The following is a 15,548-nucleotide window of genomic DNA, read 5'->3' as shown; positions in this document are numbered from 1 at the left end:
AATTATGAAAACGAAAAATGACTCCTGTGGCCAAATCACTGAATGGATTAGGTTATTAGGATTTTTTACAATTCAATGTGATTAGGTACGACACACCCGATATAGACAACATTAAATGTTTGACCAATACTATTTTCTTAATTATCAATTTATTTCATGAAGAAAGTGTGACGCCTTAGATATTTTTCGTACCTAATGATACATTTAGCGAGGTTTAGATAAGACTATATAAGAATGTTGAGGTCGAATGGCAGCTAGAATTAATAAGATAAATCTATTAATATTTATTCTTGACATACATATAAGGGAAGATAACCATTTTCGTACAGTACTTTTTATGAAAAATGTTTTAGTGTGAGTTGCAGTCAGTTCTGAATATAATGTGATATCTATATGTACCAAAACTAAAGCTGGCAATCACTTTTCACACACTTAGCATGACACGTGCAAACGCCAACACAAGTACGTCTGCACTAATACATATCATAGTAACAACTCATGCTTGCAGCTTTTCTAAATTTTATAGGAAAACTACGATAACACACACAAAAACAATTATTGTTTGTGTAAGATACAACTGGAGATTTTAATTTGTGCTATCGTAATCTTGTTTGATGATCGGTAGGTATATAAAATACGCCGCCTTAGGTAGCTCTTCATATCATTGTGAACAGCGAGGGCGTTGATATCTCCTCAAAATGTGGATCTTTTATTTTCCGGCAGTGATATCAGTGCTAATCGTCACTCTTTATTTTTATTTCACAAGGACATTCAACTACTGGAAGAAACGAAATGTACGCGGCCCGGAACCTGTTGTATTCTTCGGAAACCTGAAGGATTCCGCCCTTCGCAAGAAAAATATGGGCGTAGTGATGGAAGAAATGTACAACATGTTCCCAGAAGAAAAAGTAATTGGAATCTATAGAATGACCTCACCTTGTCTACTTGTACGAGATTTGGATGTGATTAAGCATATCATGATTAAAGACTTCGAAGTGTTTAGCGATCGTGGTGTGGAATTCAGCAAAGAGGGATTGGGTTCAAACTTGTTCCACGCTGATGGAGAAACATGGAGAGCATTGAGAAATCGATTTACACCTATTTTTACATCTGGTAAACTGAAAAACATGTTCTACCTTATGCATGAAGGTGCTGATAACTTTATAGACCACGTAAGCGCAGAGTGTGAAAAGAATCAAGAATTTGAAGTTCATTCCCTTCTTCAAACTTATACCATGTCCACAATTGCCGCTTGTGCCTTTGGAATAAGTTATGATAGTATCGGCGATAAAGTCAAAGCGCTAGATATTGTAGACAAGATTATTTCGGAACCGAGTTATGCTATAGAATTAGATATGATGTACCCGGGTCTTCTTTCAAAATTGAATCTGTCAATTTTTCCAACGGCGGTAAAGAATTTCTTTAAAAGTCTCGTAGACAACATCGTTGCTCAGAGAAATGGCAAACCTTCAGGTCGTAACGACTTTATGGACCTGATTCTAGAGCTCCGTCAATTGGGAGAGGTAACTAGCAACAAATATGGTAGCAGTGCTTCATCCCTTGAAATAACAGATGAAGTAATATGTGCCCAAGCTTTTGTATTTTACATCGCTGGATATGAGACCAGTGCAACAACTATGGCTTACATGATATACCAACTCGCACTTAATCCCGATATACAAAATAAGTTGATAGCTGAAGTAGATGAAGTATTAAAAGCGAATGATGGGAAAGTAACATACGACACCGTGAAGGAAATGAAATATCTGAATAAAGCTTTCGACGAAACCCTTCGTATGTACTCTATAGTAGAACCACTGCAAAGAAAAGCTACTAGAGATTACAAAATTCCCGGAACAGACGTCGTTATTGAAAAGGACACCATAGTGCTAATATCTCCAAGAGGCATTCACTATGACCCGAAATATTACGACAATCCTAAACAATTCAACCCTGATAGATTCGATGCCGAGGAAGTGGGCAAGCGTCACCCGTGCGCGTACTTACCATTCGGACTTGGACAAAGGAACTGTATAGGTAAGGGTCATGAATATTTTATATGTTCTCGATATTTGATTAGTACCAAGGTACATTAGTTCAGTTTTAATTATATTTTCAAATTCTTTACAGAATATGTACATAAGTATGACATAAATGGATATTGTAAATTGATATAGTAGTTTATTTTATCTTTTCCTGTAGAACATTAATCTCTTGATAAATAAATTCCCCAGATGCACCAAAATTATTTCGTCAATACGAAGATTATATAAATCCGTCCTTACATTGTTGTGTTTATTTACAGGCATGCGATTTGGCAGACTTCAGTCTCTACTATGTATCACGAAGATTTTGTCCAAGTTTAGAATAGAACCATCGAAGAATACCGACAGAAACTTACAAGTAGAACCGCACCGAGGCCTTATCGGACCGAAAGGAGGAATACGTGTCAACATTGTCCCTAGGAAGCTCGTATCTTAAATATTTTTGCTATAATGACGGTACAATTAACGGATATTATCTCTTCGTAATAATTCTATATACAAGAAACATTGTCGTCATCAAATTTAGTTTAATAAATTAAAGAAAAAACATGTTACTAAGGCGTATGAAATAAGTAATGTAGAATTTCGGTAAAAACTTGACTGATCTAAATCAATTATTGTGTATTGTACATAAAGTTATTATAAACTCGTACAAAATTATGTAAGCCCAAAGAAAATTTTGAGAGTAATTGAACCCCTAATTGGCCCTGTGTATAATTATAATCTTAAATATCGGCAATAGGAACTGGGCAAACATTTACCTATGTATATATTTTTTAACATTACATATAATTAGCGATATAATTTTGTAAATTAGTAGTTATACTCAAAATAAAAAGAAGCAATCAAGTTTATCTTTACTTATTCATTTTCATACTTTATAACACTCCCTTATTCCTCACTAAACAATATTTGGAGTATTTTCTGATTCTGTCACTGACTCTAAACTTCCTCACAGACTGTTCCTAATATTCTATATCTGCGGATTTCAATTACTGGCCCTACTCCTGTTTTGCGATTGAGAGCCAGAATGACAACAAATAGATAAAATCGAGAATGGCCATTAGTGGTCATTAATTAAATAGTCAAATACAGGCGGCTGTCTCAGTCAATAAACAATGAATTAATTGTTTTTTAAATGAAAACAAAAATAAAGGTAAGTAGTTATAAGCTACTTACAGAGAGATCTGTTATAATAATATATTTTTTAAATTAAGTATACGTATAAGTTAAGAGTGCCCTTTCCCCGCATATTGGTACTCAATGGTATTTCACCAGGCAAGCTGTAGAAAAAAGCTAGCACCAATGAACAGCAGAAGAAAGTTGGCACCCAACGTTGATGTTTTCTAGGTCTCATGTACCATCAGTCATAGAAATTATGATACGATAAATCAATACTGAGTTGTAGTTTGATTGCATAATATCAAGCACTAATTTAATTGTCAATGCTTATTCACCTTTCGTATGGAAGTATAATTTGCATGAGCCGCCTTAACGCTGCATCTGGTGAGACTGGAAACCGACCCGAACATAGTTGAAAAAGGCTCGGCAAATGATGACATGTATGTCTTCTATAGCATTCCTCACAATTTATGTTGAATATACTGATAGGTTATCTTATATCTTATATCATTCTGTTAATACTTTCGATAGTGTAACGAAAGTTTCGGGTGCAAGATTGGTTTGCACAAAACATTTACTTCCAAAAATACTTGTCCAATTTTGATGCGATAGTCGGTGGTGGATTTGGATTTCATAATTCTATATTTTTAGTTAGGTGTTATGGTGTAAACTTCAACATCATGAGATAATGCACTAAAAAATGGCCGTACAAAACCTCAACTAATAGTATTTAATGTAAAATTATATAAAATAGTCATATTTTTATAGTTGTTTTTGATCTCCAGTTTAATCTAGGGAAAATGATGATTTTTGAGTGTCTATATTGAAAAAGGTTCAGTTACCTGTGAAAAATTCGAGACTTAAGACGATCTAAAAGGTTGTTATAAAAATACCAATTTATAAAAAGGTATTATAACTTTAAGTTACTAAGGGGCAGGCTCAACACTCATCGTGCAGTTTTTAAGTCACGTTTACAAAATATTCAAACACCTTTCATAATTCAATGTCATGTCCATAATTATTATTTAATAGTTGAACTGATAAAGAATAGATTTATCAACTAATGTATTTTTATTAAAATGTGTGGAGTCAGTCTATTTAAATAAATAAATCTGTGTATTATAGATATAGCTTATACATTTATGGCCTTACTACAAAAACTTTAACCACTGTTTTACACTTGTCTAAAAAAAATGTGGCTCCAAAATGAACCATATGTCAACGTCATAATTTGACATTTTTTTAGACAAGTCTTAAACTGACGTTAAAAAGTTTTTGTGGTAAGACGGATAATGTGCAACGAAGATGATGGTCGTGATGGATTTTGTAACCGTCTCTAATAATGAAAATGTTAGGTTTCTTTAAATGATATTTTACCTTGCCGTTTTGGTTGTTTAGACGACTGTCATAGACAGTCAGTAGACAGGTAGCAAGACTCGGACTGACGGACACCAACTATATCTAAGTACTCACCATCATTAACTGAATATAAAGATAACAAACCAATATTTCTGCACACCACTTGCAGTGAATAGTTAAAAATTGTTGTTTCATGCATGCAGCATTATCAAAAATCAAGTCTCTCGCTAAGTATATAAAACAGGTCGAGAGATATTGCTATTCATAACACAGCGTTCGGTTACTAAGATCGCAGTTCCTCCAAAATGTGGGTGTTTTATCTGCCGGTAGTGATATCAGTGTTAGCCGTAGCGCTTTATTATTATTTTACACGGACATTTAATTACTGGAAAAATCGAAATGTTCGCGGACCGGAACCTACCGTATTTTTCGGGAACTTGAAGGACTCAGTTTTAAGAAGAAAAAATATAGGCGTAGTCATGGAAGAAATGTACAACATGTTTCCAGATGAAAAAGTTATTGGAATCTACAGGATGACCACACCTTGTGTCCTTGTACGAGACTTAGATATTGTTAAACATATCATGATAAAGGACTTCGAAGTTTTCAGTGACCGTGGTTTAGAATTCAGCAAAGAGGGATTGGGACAAAACCTGTTCCACGCTGATGGAGACACTTGGAGAACTTTGAGAAATCGATTTACACCAATTTTCACATCTGGAAAACTGAAAAACATGTTTTATCTTATGCATGAAGGTGCTGATAACTTTATTGACCACGTGAGCAAAGAGTGTGAAAAACATCAAGAATTTGAAATTCACACACTTCTTCAGACTTATACCATGTCCACAATCTCCTCCTGTGCTTTTGGAGTAAGCTACGACACCATCAGCGATAAGCTAGATACTTTGGCAATTGTAGATAAAATTATTTCGGAACCAAGTTATGCTATAGAATTAGATATGATGTATCCGGGTCTCCTTCCAAAACTCAATCTTTCAATTTTTCCTTCTGTTGTACATAAATTCTTCAAAAATCTTGTGAACACAATTGTCACTCAAAGAAATGGCAAACCTTCAGGGCGTAACGATTTCATGGATCTCATACTAGAACTCCGTCAAATGGGAGAGATCACCAGCAACAAATATGGTAACAATATGTCAACTCTTGAAATAACAGAATCAGTTATGTGTGCCCAAGCTTTTGTATTTTACATCGCTGGATATGAAACTAGTGCTACTACTATGGCCTACTTGACATATCAGTTGGCACTTAATCCTGACATACAAAATAAGTTAATAGCAGAAATAGATGAAGCAATAAAAGCTAATGGTGGAAAAGTAACATACGACACCGTGAAGGAAATGAAATATTTGAACAAAGTTTTTGACGAAACTCTCCGTATGTACTCTATAGTAGAACCACTGCAAAGAAAGGCTATAAGAGATTACAAGTTACCCGGAACAGACGTGGTCATTGAGAAAGACACCATAGTGCTAATATCTCCAAGAGGCATTCACTATGACCCGAAATATTACGACAATCCTAAACAATTCAACCCTGATAGATTCGATGCGGAGGAAGTGGGCAAGCGTCACCCGTGCGCGTACTTACCATTCGGACTTGGACAAAGGAATTGCATAGGTAAGTAGCTAATCCACGTTATTTAATAAACAGATTGAAACATACTTCAGTACTTGGGTGTTATAAGACGAAGTTCATATATTTACTGTTGAGAATTTGGATTCTAATCAAATAAAATAAATAAATAGATCGGCTTGTTTTTTGTTCAATACAAATAAAGTATCTGTAGGTAAGCCACAGGCTGTCATGAATAACATTATTGTTCCCATTTTACCTCGACTATCTATCTTCCATTTTTTTTGTTACTAAATAATTATTAGTTCCACAACTTGCAAATACATTTAAAATACGAAGGTCGTCTAATTTATTAACTTATCTTATGTTTATTTATAGGTATGCGGTTTGGTAGACTCCAGTCCTTATTATGCATCACGAAGCTGCTGTCCAAGTTTAGATTGGAGCCATCGAAAAACACTGACAGGAATTTACAAGTAGAACCGTACCGATTCATTATTGGACCCAAAGGTGGCATCCGTTTAAACATTGTCCCGAGAAAAGATGTATCTTAAAACACATTTGAACACCCTACTCAATACGTAAGTTGAAATATCCCTTGATTTTTATAAGAAAAAGGAAACTTACTAAATTAAACTAATTACCTTTATAAATCACAGAATATAAGAACTTAAATACATTTAAGTTATAATGTTTTGTTATTTTCTGTAAGACTTAACGGACTGGTTTCTGATTTCTCATTATTGAGATGAGCTTTGATTCTGTATTAGCATTAACATTATGTAGAATCATTACTAAATACCAAATGTTACTAAATATTAATTTAATCTAAGATAATGTTTTTTGTATAATTAATAGTTCAAGATATTTTAATAAAAAAAAAACTGAACCTATATACATTTCAATGTTTTAATTTTAATGATTTATAGGTAACTTTTGTGGAATTTAATGAATAATAATTTGATTTTTATATCGTTGTATAGCATAACCGGATTGCGACATAACGTTTTGTGAACTATACCTATTACATATAATTTTAAATAACATCTTATATTTTTATTAGTTTTCCTAATCATTTTTCCGTCATCTATAAGGTGAAAAGAGATTAATGATCATATTATAATGTAAGAAAACGAATCGGAGGATTTTAAGTATATTTTGCAGGGCGATTGTATTCTGGAGTTTATATTTTGGCCAACTTTATTTATTAAGTTTTTATAATTAGTCCATTGGTATTGTGAAGCCGCGGCCCACAAATCCGGGTCTCGTTCACGCACAATCAGGTCAAGGCATTTGTTTCACAGTCAAGTATCGCTGCAGCTTGCTTTAATGCCATTGACAGCTTTCACTCTTCTCGACTGAAGATGCTCTTCATGTCCGGAGATAGACTATCAATTTACCTCTAACTATGGATAATAATTCTGTCAACAATTAGCTTTAGTTCTAAATCAAGATAAGACTTAATAAGCTACTGACTTAAAATACATATTTTATACAACCATAATGATTCCGCTTGTGGAAACCTATCGTAAAACATAACTACATATCTTAACACTAATAACAACGAAGAGTTTTACTACTGCCTGATGACTGTTATCTTATACCATGGTATGAAGGATAAATGCATTAAAAATATGACTTGCAAGGTTTTATGCATATAACAATAATTTCAAAACCTCTATATAATAGGGCAGTCATTTGAACATAATATTCTTGTCACCTTTCGGAAGGTAACTAAAATCATCAGAGTTACAAATACACCATAGGTACAGAGTATTAAAAATGCCAGGGTGAGAGAGAAAGTAATAAACATTGGGTGGTCGGTGTTTGTAATTCAATGAGTGGCGGTAAATACGTCTGTATAAGGCGGGCGGGTTGAACAAACTCAGTGCCGCATAGATCGATAGCCGCGGCCAGCTCCAACGAAACGCCCCGTACATTGCAGCACTTGGAAAGAAACTCTCTTTTTTCTTATGTGTCATGTTAATTAATCAAAAGTCTACTAGGGAGGTGAAACTCCTACTATCGAGAGCGACTAAAATTGACATTCGATAGTTACAAGTTATTTTTCCTTGTCTTTCAATTCTTTATTTACTGACACTAGATTTAGGAAACCATCTTTTGAACGGTCTCGCTCAGTGAAAGAATCAACGATGAAACGGAAAATTATACCTATACAGAGGGTCTGTCGCCGCGCCTGCCAGTCTCGCGAATCTGATTGGCTTTTGTCACCAACAAGGCATGTCTTGTCTTAAAATTACCTACTGTTATTTGTGAAAAGGTTTAGTTTCAGAGAATACTTTATCATTATTTTATGTATTTTTTTAATTTTAAATACTCATTATTCTTATCTTTAAAGTACCATTTGTGCATATCATCATTAGTAAGTAATTTTACCTAGATAATGATTTAAAATATAATTACGAGGGTCATGAATAAACAATAATTTATTTGCTATATATGTCAATGGTAACTACCCAATGCTACAAAGTTTTTAAATATTTGTAATCCTTGAGGACACAGAATAAAATATTTGCAGGGCCTTATTGGTTGTCTACCTTAGCGAGTGCGATAACTCTATCTTTCGGATGTTTGACACGTATTAGGCGCAAACCGTTTTGTTATTCTAGTCACCGTATTCTACGTGTTTATATGTACAAATGATAAACCAGCATGAAGTATCAGTCTTTCAGGCTTTTAAAATATAAGGGTGGATAGTACACGTGGTATGGTCCTAGCAAATAAGAAAGATTTATTACAGCAGTAAAAAGTTACCGTACAAATCAATTTTCTCAGCAGGAATTTGGTCAGAAATGTAGTCTCTCTGTCGCAGTTTGAAAGTAAACATTGTATGCAACCTAATGTTGGAAAGCTTGCGCGCTCACGACTTTTCCTTTTCTTCGTCATATCGATTTATATTCTCTAGTTGGTGACTCATTTACTGTGAAGACGCTATTTTCTATTAAAACTAAGTTTGCTTGGTATGCTTAAGTTAGTTGTGTAAATAGAAACTGAAAATCAAAATATCTTTTAGTTAATTTTCAAGTCAAAATAAACATTTATCATAATAGAAAACATTTTATTTTGAAAGAAAATGTAAGGTTGAAACAGGCAACAAAAAGTGGAGAATTTATTTTATCAGAAACAATCTGAGTTTTTTTTTCAATTGTACAGATACTTATTTCTTTGTATGTATTGATAATTTCTAATAGTACCTTAGCGCTCCTTGTTTTGCTTGCATTACAATACATAGCACAATCTATTCATCTTATCTATATCTATTGTTTTAAAAAATGCGTAGGTGCACTCTATTGAATGTCATTGGGAGAGTGAAATTAATATTTTACCACGTAGTACGAGTGGGTTTACTCTAGTGACAACCCAAGATTAAATAATATGAGATAAATCATATACAAATAAGTAAATAAGATACCATTGTACAATATTTTGTATACATATGAACCCCAAAAATGTACCAAATTACCGATGATATATTGCCGTACTATGCAAATTTGGAAAACGTTAATGGGTCCCGTGAGGCAGGGTTTAATGTCGACCACGCTTATGGTCACTAACTCGCCTCTCTTGTAAACTAATCATGTTAGTCTCAGTCGACTAAGCTTAGTATTGTATTACGTATTACATACACTTACTCTTCTTGCTACTAGAGTTCTAAGCCGATTGTGGAGTAAACCCTAACACGATGCAGTGTATACTATATCTTTCAGAAGAATTAATTTTGCAAGAAATAAACGTGTTAAAAGTAACTTTTAAACCATTATCGATTAAATCGGTGTAAATATCGATAAGGCTATAATGTACAACTATGCTACAATGTAGTTGTAATTGTAAAGCTTGCAGTGTGCAAAACAGTGACTACGAGTTTGTGAATTGAAATGTAAACCAGATAACGCTTAATTACAATCCTAGTTTGAGGGATTTCTTTATTCTATAGCTGTATATAAACGTACGCATAGTTTTGTATAATAAGAGTCCTACGTCACTGTTCGTCCCTCCTTCAGAGGGTTCCTTCCTCAATGTTACGGGTCAAGGCATCACGTAAAGGTGAGGGGACCTACTTATAGCGCCTCTCACTCGTTCGAGTTCATGTTACTCACTCTTCAATGTATAAGGATGTCAAGAGGGTTCAGATTACTATAATTCAGAGAACGTACTGGATAATTATGTTTTGACAAATATAGTTATTTTATAACTTATAGAGACACTGAGATAAGTAACTACGTACCAAATGGAATTAGTCATCGTAAAATGTTTTTGCGATAGTAGCCACGTATTTCCTTAATAAAAACTTCAAATGTACACACTATTTGAATATAATATTAGTGCATATATTAATCTTGTTAACTAGAATCACATGATAGCACGTGCTATTAACTACGCCGAAACTGTCGTCATTTGTAAACACATCTTGAAAGGTCAATAAAGCCGAATCCTGTTTCACAGTGTTCAGCTTAATCAGGCACGGTACACATTCATCAACCTTCAAACAACCCAGTTTAATATCGATTGAGAATTTTCCTACATTCCTTCTCACAATGGCTCTCTACCTATCTACCTACAGATGCAGCTCCTCGTGACGTAATTGCATTTTCATTAAAAGGAGACTTGCGTGGGTGTAACCCTCGTAAGACCATTGATAAAGTCACTTTTGTTGAGGGTATTGACACTCCTTGTGGCCTTTAACTACACTGAAACGTCTATGTCTATAGTTCTGATTGCAATATACATAATTATTGCTACCGTATTTCCTATTGCTTAACCGTAAATTTAATCAAAACAAACAAGAGGAATTGAAACATACGTAATAACCAAATAGCTAGGAAGTCAAACCAGTTACACTAAATGTGATAACAAGAAGCCATTTATAAATAGAAATGAAGGTTAAGCTAAGATTTGAGTGCACGTAAAACACGTTTTAATAATCTGCTTAGTTTAGGTAATTTTGAATGATCATGCTCGATAGTAAAATACAAATGTAGTCGGCGTGTATTTGTAGTTTACTACGCTGTTAGAATACTTGATCATTTCTTGTTAGTTAAAGCTTTAAGGTATTGAACAAATCGTGCTAGGCTTACTTACTCAATCGGCTTGAGGTATCCAGTAATGCGATATTGAGTTTGTTCCACTGCTTACTGACGTGATTTGTATACAAAGCAGATTACACGACCTTAAGGAATCATTTTAGTAAGCCTAGGTTTCCTGATTCATAAGCTTTGTATATTTAGATATAATTATAGTAAAATTTACAGTCTCCCAATTTAATATATCATTAACCTTCATATATCACATAGGCTTTATTTATATTACAAATTTCTTTGTTGGCACGGGCTAAGTTCTCAACTTTCTTGTGTTCAACGTGAGTGAGTCAGTGAGAGGAATGAAATCAGTTTATTTATACCACGGAAAGGAAAAGTCGTGCTCGTGCCAACTATGTACTTACAGTTTACTTTCAAACCTCGTCATTAGGACTACATTCCTACAAAGCCAATAGTGGAAACAGTCTAGCAATTTATTCAACATCAATTAAGGTTGAGAAACTATATTTTAAATAGATATTCTATGCCCTAAAACAACAAATTAAATATGAGCTAGTCTGTAATATGTATTTATTAGAGTTTAGGTACATATTATGTAACCTATTAGATAAATACATAGTATGTTCTATTAATTTACTTATAATTAATCATTTGAAGATATGGCAACAAAGTAGCGAACATGATAAGATGCTATTTATGTATTTTGTTTCTATAAGCTAATTATGCCACATTTACGAGATTATCTTTAGATGGTAGCGCTCTGTAGTTTATATGAAGAGATAAAAACTCATTGTAATTTTATCACCGTATACGTAGTGCACTTTATGTAAATTGGAAAATTGGAAGTCTGTGACACGCATGCCACCCACAGTTTGCTGGCCCTATGTTTTATTAATGACATTCATGAAACGAGGACGCTAAAGGTTAACGAAATCTTCGGTAGTTTGTAATGTCCTGTTTTACATTGGTCGATATACTCATTCTATGTTTTTTCTGTCATCGGGCTATTGAATTAGGGATGATGAATACCAATTCGTAGAAAAATGTAACACAATTCATGCAAGTATACTAAGTTTCGGGAGTGGTGGTGCTGATTCAACAAAGTATCACCCCATCTGACTCATCCTTACTTTTTGGAAGTGTTTACCTACGTAGAATCGCAAGCTAGTTGAATACAAATGTGCAATATATTTGTATTTAAGTAGTTTGCTATCATAAAGAACTTGATAGATACTGTAGTTACAATGTAAAAGTGCCTAATATAAACATAATATTACATCAAAATGCTACGAGAATTAAAAACAAACAGAAGTCATAGACTATCGCTAGATGGCGTATCGAGGGACCAATGACCAAGTCTATTAATTTTTTTACGATTCTTATGTTTTATTAAAGAAAACCCTTACTTAAAAAAACAACTGATTTATTCTCTCCATTTATGAAGGACATAAGAAAACAAGACAGGATTGTGAGCAATTTTCCAGTGGATCGCGTTTTCTCTTTCGTATGGTTAAATTCAGGCTGTTTCATATATTGTTCGAATAACTTTTAAGTTAAATACATAGGAAAAGAGACAGTGTTTCTTTCACAAGTGCTGCAATGTACGAGGCGTTTCGCCGGAGTCGGTCGCGGTATTGATCTATGCGGCACTGGGTTTGTTCAACCCGCCCGCCCTACCCAGACGTACTTACTATCTACCGCCACTCATTGAATTACAGACACCGAGAACCCAATGTTTATTACTTTCTCTCACACCCTGCCATCTTTAGGCACATTACCTGCACCATTTTGGGTTAAATGTTTGAGATTTGTGAATACGTAATGTTAGATAATCTATGTTGGGCCTTAAAATGCTATTTAACCTAAACATGTACACACAAAATTACCTTCAATTCATAAATGCAATCAGATATGGCATAGCATAGAAAATGATTTTCTTTAAAAAACAAAAAGAGATTAGTTTGCAAAGAAATGTAAAGATTTTTCGGTTTCGCTGCTGGCGGTCAATAAATTGTACGCCGAAGGCACTTTTATATTCCCTGTTTATCTTGTCGATACGTTATTTTTCCATTTCAAGTTGCGTTATTTTGTTCGTATCTCCATGATGGACCATGAAGAAAAAGGTTCTTCAGTCGAGAAGAGTGAAAGCTGTCAATGGCATTAAAGCAAGCTGCAGCGATACTTGACTGTGAAACAAATGCCTTGACCTGATTGTGCGTGAACGAGACCCGTATTTGTGGGCCGCGGCTTCACAATGCCTATGGACTAACAAATGTAACTCGACAGATTAGCTTCCAACTAAAAAATCGAAAAATAAAATGTGCTTTAGATACCCGTGGCGACACTCTTAGCAATTCAACAATAATACGATTAATCAATAAATTAGAAAAAAAAAATCATTAAAACATTTTCGGGGCCAGAACACTGATCTAAGTATACACCAAAATTGTACCAAGAGTTTGACTTTCGGTCGTCTTATTAGCATTTAATTTGAGTCCAATATCAAATTAAATCAGCACAGACTTCTGAAATGCACAATATTGAATAACTAAATCTGATTGAAAGGTCAACGCCCACCGCCTCTTGAATTGCTGAAGGTGTTTCAGATTTCATGGAAAATATGATGTTCACAACACAAGACATTATTCATTCAAGGTTTTCTTTAATGGTGAAACACCTATAATGTCCGGGAATATTTCTGTTGTTCAAGCATTTCAAAGTGTACATATGAGATACATTGTAGCGCTCAGCGGAATAATTTAGTAGGTAAAGTATACAGTAGACAGATGGCGAGCGGACTGAGTGACCGTCACGTTGACCACCCGCTGAACAGATATCTGTAATAATATTACACGTGACCCCGTATTCCGTTTGTAAAGATATTGTTTACATTATGACCAGGAAGAACAAAAATGACAATGTGGGTTACAGTAAAAAAAATCATTCTTATTTTGATCCACTTTTTAGAAACATACCATAAGTTTACCATGAAACATTTTGTAGTCAATGACAATTTTGAAACATGGTCTTGGCATTCCTTCGTTTTGCCATTTATATCATATCATCATCATTTATACTTCGATATTGTTTCAGATATTGTTTGAGCTATTATATTAGAGAAGTAGTTGCATTTACATAAAACTAGAGTCTTGTCATAAAAGATGTAAATAAACACTGCTCGATTTAGTGACCGTATCCATTTTCGTTTTGTAAACAAAAGCGAAAAGCTCAATAAAACCGAATCCTGTTCACGGTGTTCAGCTTAATCAAGCACGATACACATTCATCAACCTTCAAACAACCCAGTTTAATATCGATTGAGAATTTTCCTACATTCCTTCGCACAATGGCTCTCTACCTATGTACCTACAGATGCAGCTCCTCGTGACGTAATTGCATTTTCATTAGACAGAAGACTTGCGTGGGCGTGACCATTCATAGCACTTTACCGAACATTACTTATAAACCAATTATGAAGAACAAGAATTTATAGAGAGTAACCAAACACTGGTAAGGTAAATTGGTTTTATATTGACGTCTAGTACTTAAATGCACTACGGCAGCAACTAGTTATTATGCTCATTATTAATAGCAGAGTATTAGCAAATCAGCATGACGAGCAACAAAGTAACGACGGCAATTAGATCTACATGCGTCTATTGCAGTCAAACAAATTGCAATGTGCGTGAATACTGCATCTTCAATAAACAAAATGATACAATGTTGATAGTGTGTCTGTGTGTGTCAGATACACATACGAACACAAATGTCTGCCCTCTAAAGAAGGTGAGACACAACAGCGTGTGCTACGTATGTATTGGTAAATACTTTTAATAAGATAATTTACATATCAACCTATAGATTATTGCAATTAAAGCATTCATCACCTGACATTCATGTTTTTATTTCACAAATCCCGTTTTGTTCTGATAATAACATCATACCTGCATCTAATCAGTTAATAACTGTTTTTCATTTTTATCAAAGAACATCAACATATTATAAACTTGAAAATTATATAATATAGATTGAACAGAGGACAGAGATAAGATAATATTCAATGTGATTAATTTTTTTCCAGATATAATATAAACAACAACGATGCAATCTTAACACGTGTATACGGATAATATACATGTATTCACATTTTGTATTTTAATTCAAGGCAGCTTCATGAAAAATGGAAAGTGATAAAATGTGTGTATGTTTACAGCCCAGCCCTTTACTGAACGGGACGCCTCAATCAAACGAATCCTCTTGCCCACAACTGGGTCAGACAAACCTTTGAAACGAATAAAATATGCCTACATACAGTTAAATAAAGAAAACATACATGCTTAAACTGTGGCAGAGCTTAAGCCAATTT

The 15,548-nt window shown here is 34.1% G+C and overlaps 3 protein-coding genes across 20 annotated transcripts in view; 2 read left to right on the top strand and 1 right to left on the bottom strand.

The window, feature by feature from the left end:
* LOC124636871 (sodium channel protein para) overlaps window positions 1–15,548 on the bottom strand; it is an 87,048-nt gene that overhangs the window by 42,637 nt on the left and 28,863 nt on the right. The gene's annotated exons all lie outside the window — the stretch shown is intronic.
* Window positions 644–2,899, top strand: LOC124636873 (cytochrome P450 6B6). The gene is made up of 2 exons (XM_047173094.1): window positions 644–2,037; window positions 2,306–2,899. Exons 1-2 carry the CDS (start codon window positions 699–701, stop codon window positions 2,479–2,481), a joined length of 1,515 nt encoding a protein of 504 aa, XP_047029050.1. The 5' UTR covers window positions 644–698; the 3' UTR covers window positions 2,482–2,899.
* Window positions 4,777–7,169, top strand: LOC124636874 (cytochrome P450 6B2). Its single transcript, XM_047173095.1, has 2 exons — window positions 4,777–6,170; window positions 6,504–7,169. The coding sequence occupies exons 1-2, from the start codon at window positions 4,832–4,834 to the stop codon at window positions 6,677–6,679; spliced, it is 1,515 nt and encodes a 504-aa protein (XP_047029051.1). The 5' UTR covers window positions 4,777–4,831; the 3' UTR covers window positions 6,680–7,169.

Source organism: Helicoverpa zea, chromosome 15 (assembly GCF_022581195.2).
Source record: "Helicoverpa zea isolate HzStark_Cry1AcR chromosome 15, ilHelZeax1.1, whole genome shotgun sequence".
In the NCBI taxonomy this organism is placed as follows: Eukaryota; Metazoa; Arthropoda; class Insecta; order Lepidoptera; family Noctuidae; genus Helicoverpa; species Helicoverpa zea.
The sequence above is the reverse complement of the archived record's forward strand: the minus strand, read 5'-3'. Positions and strand labels throughout refer to the sequence as shown.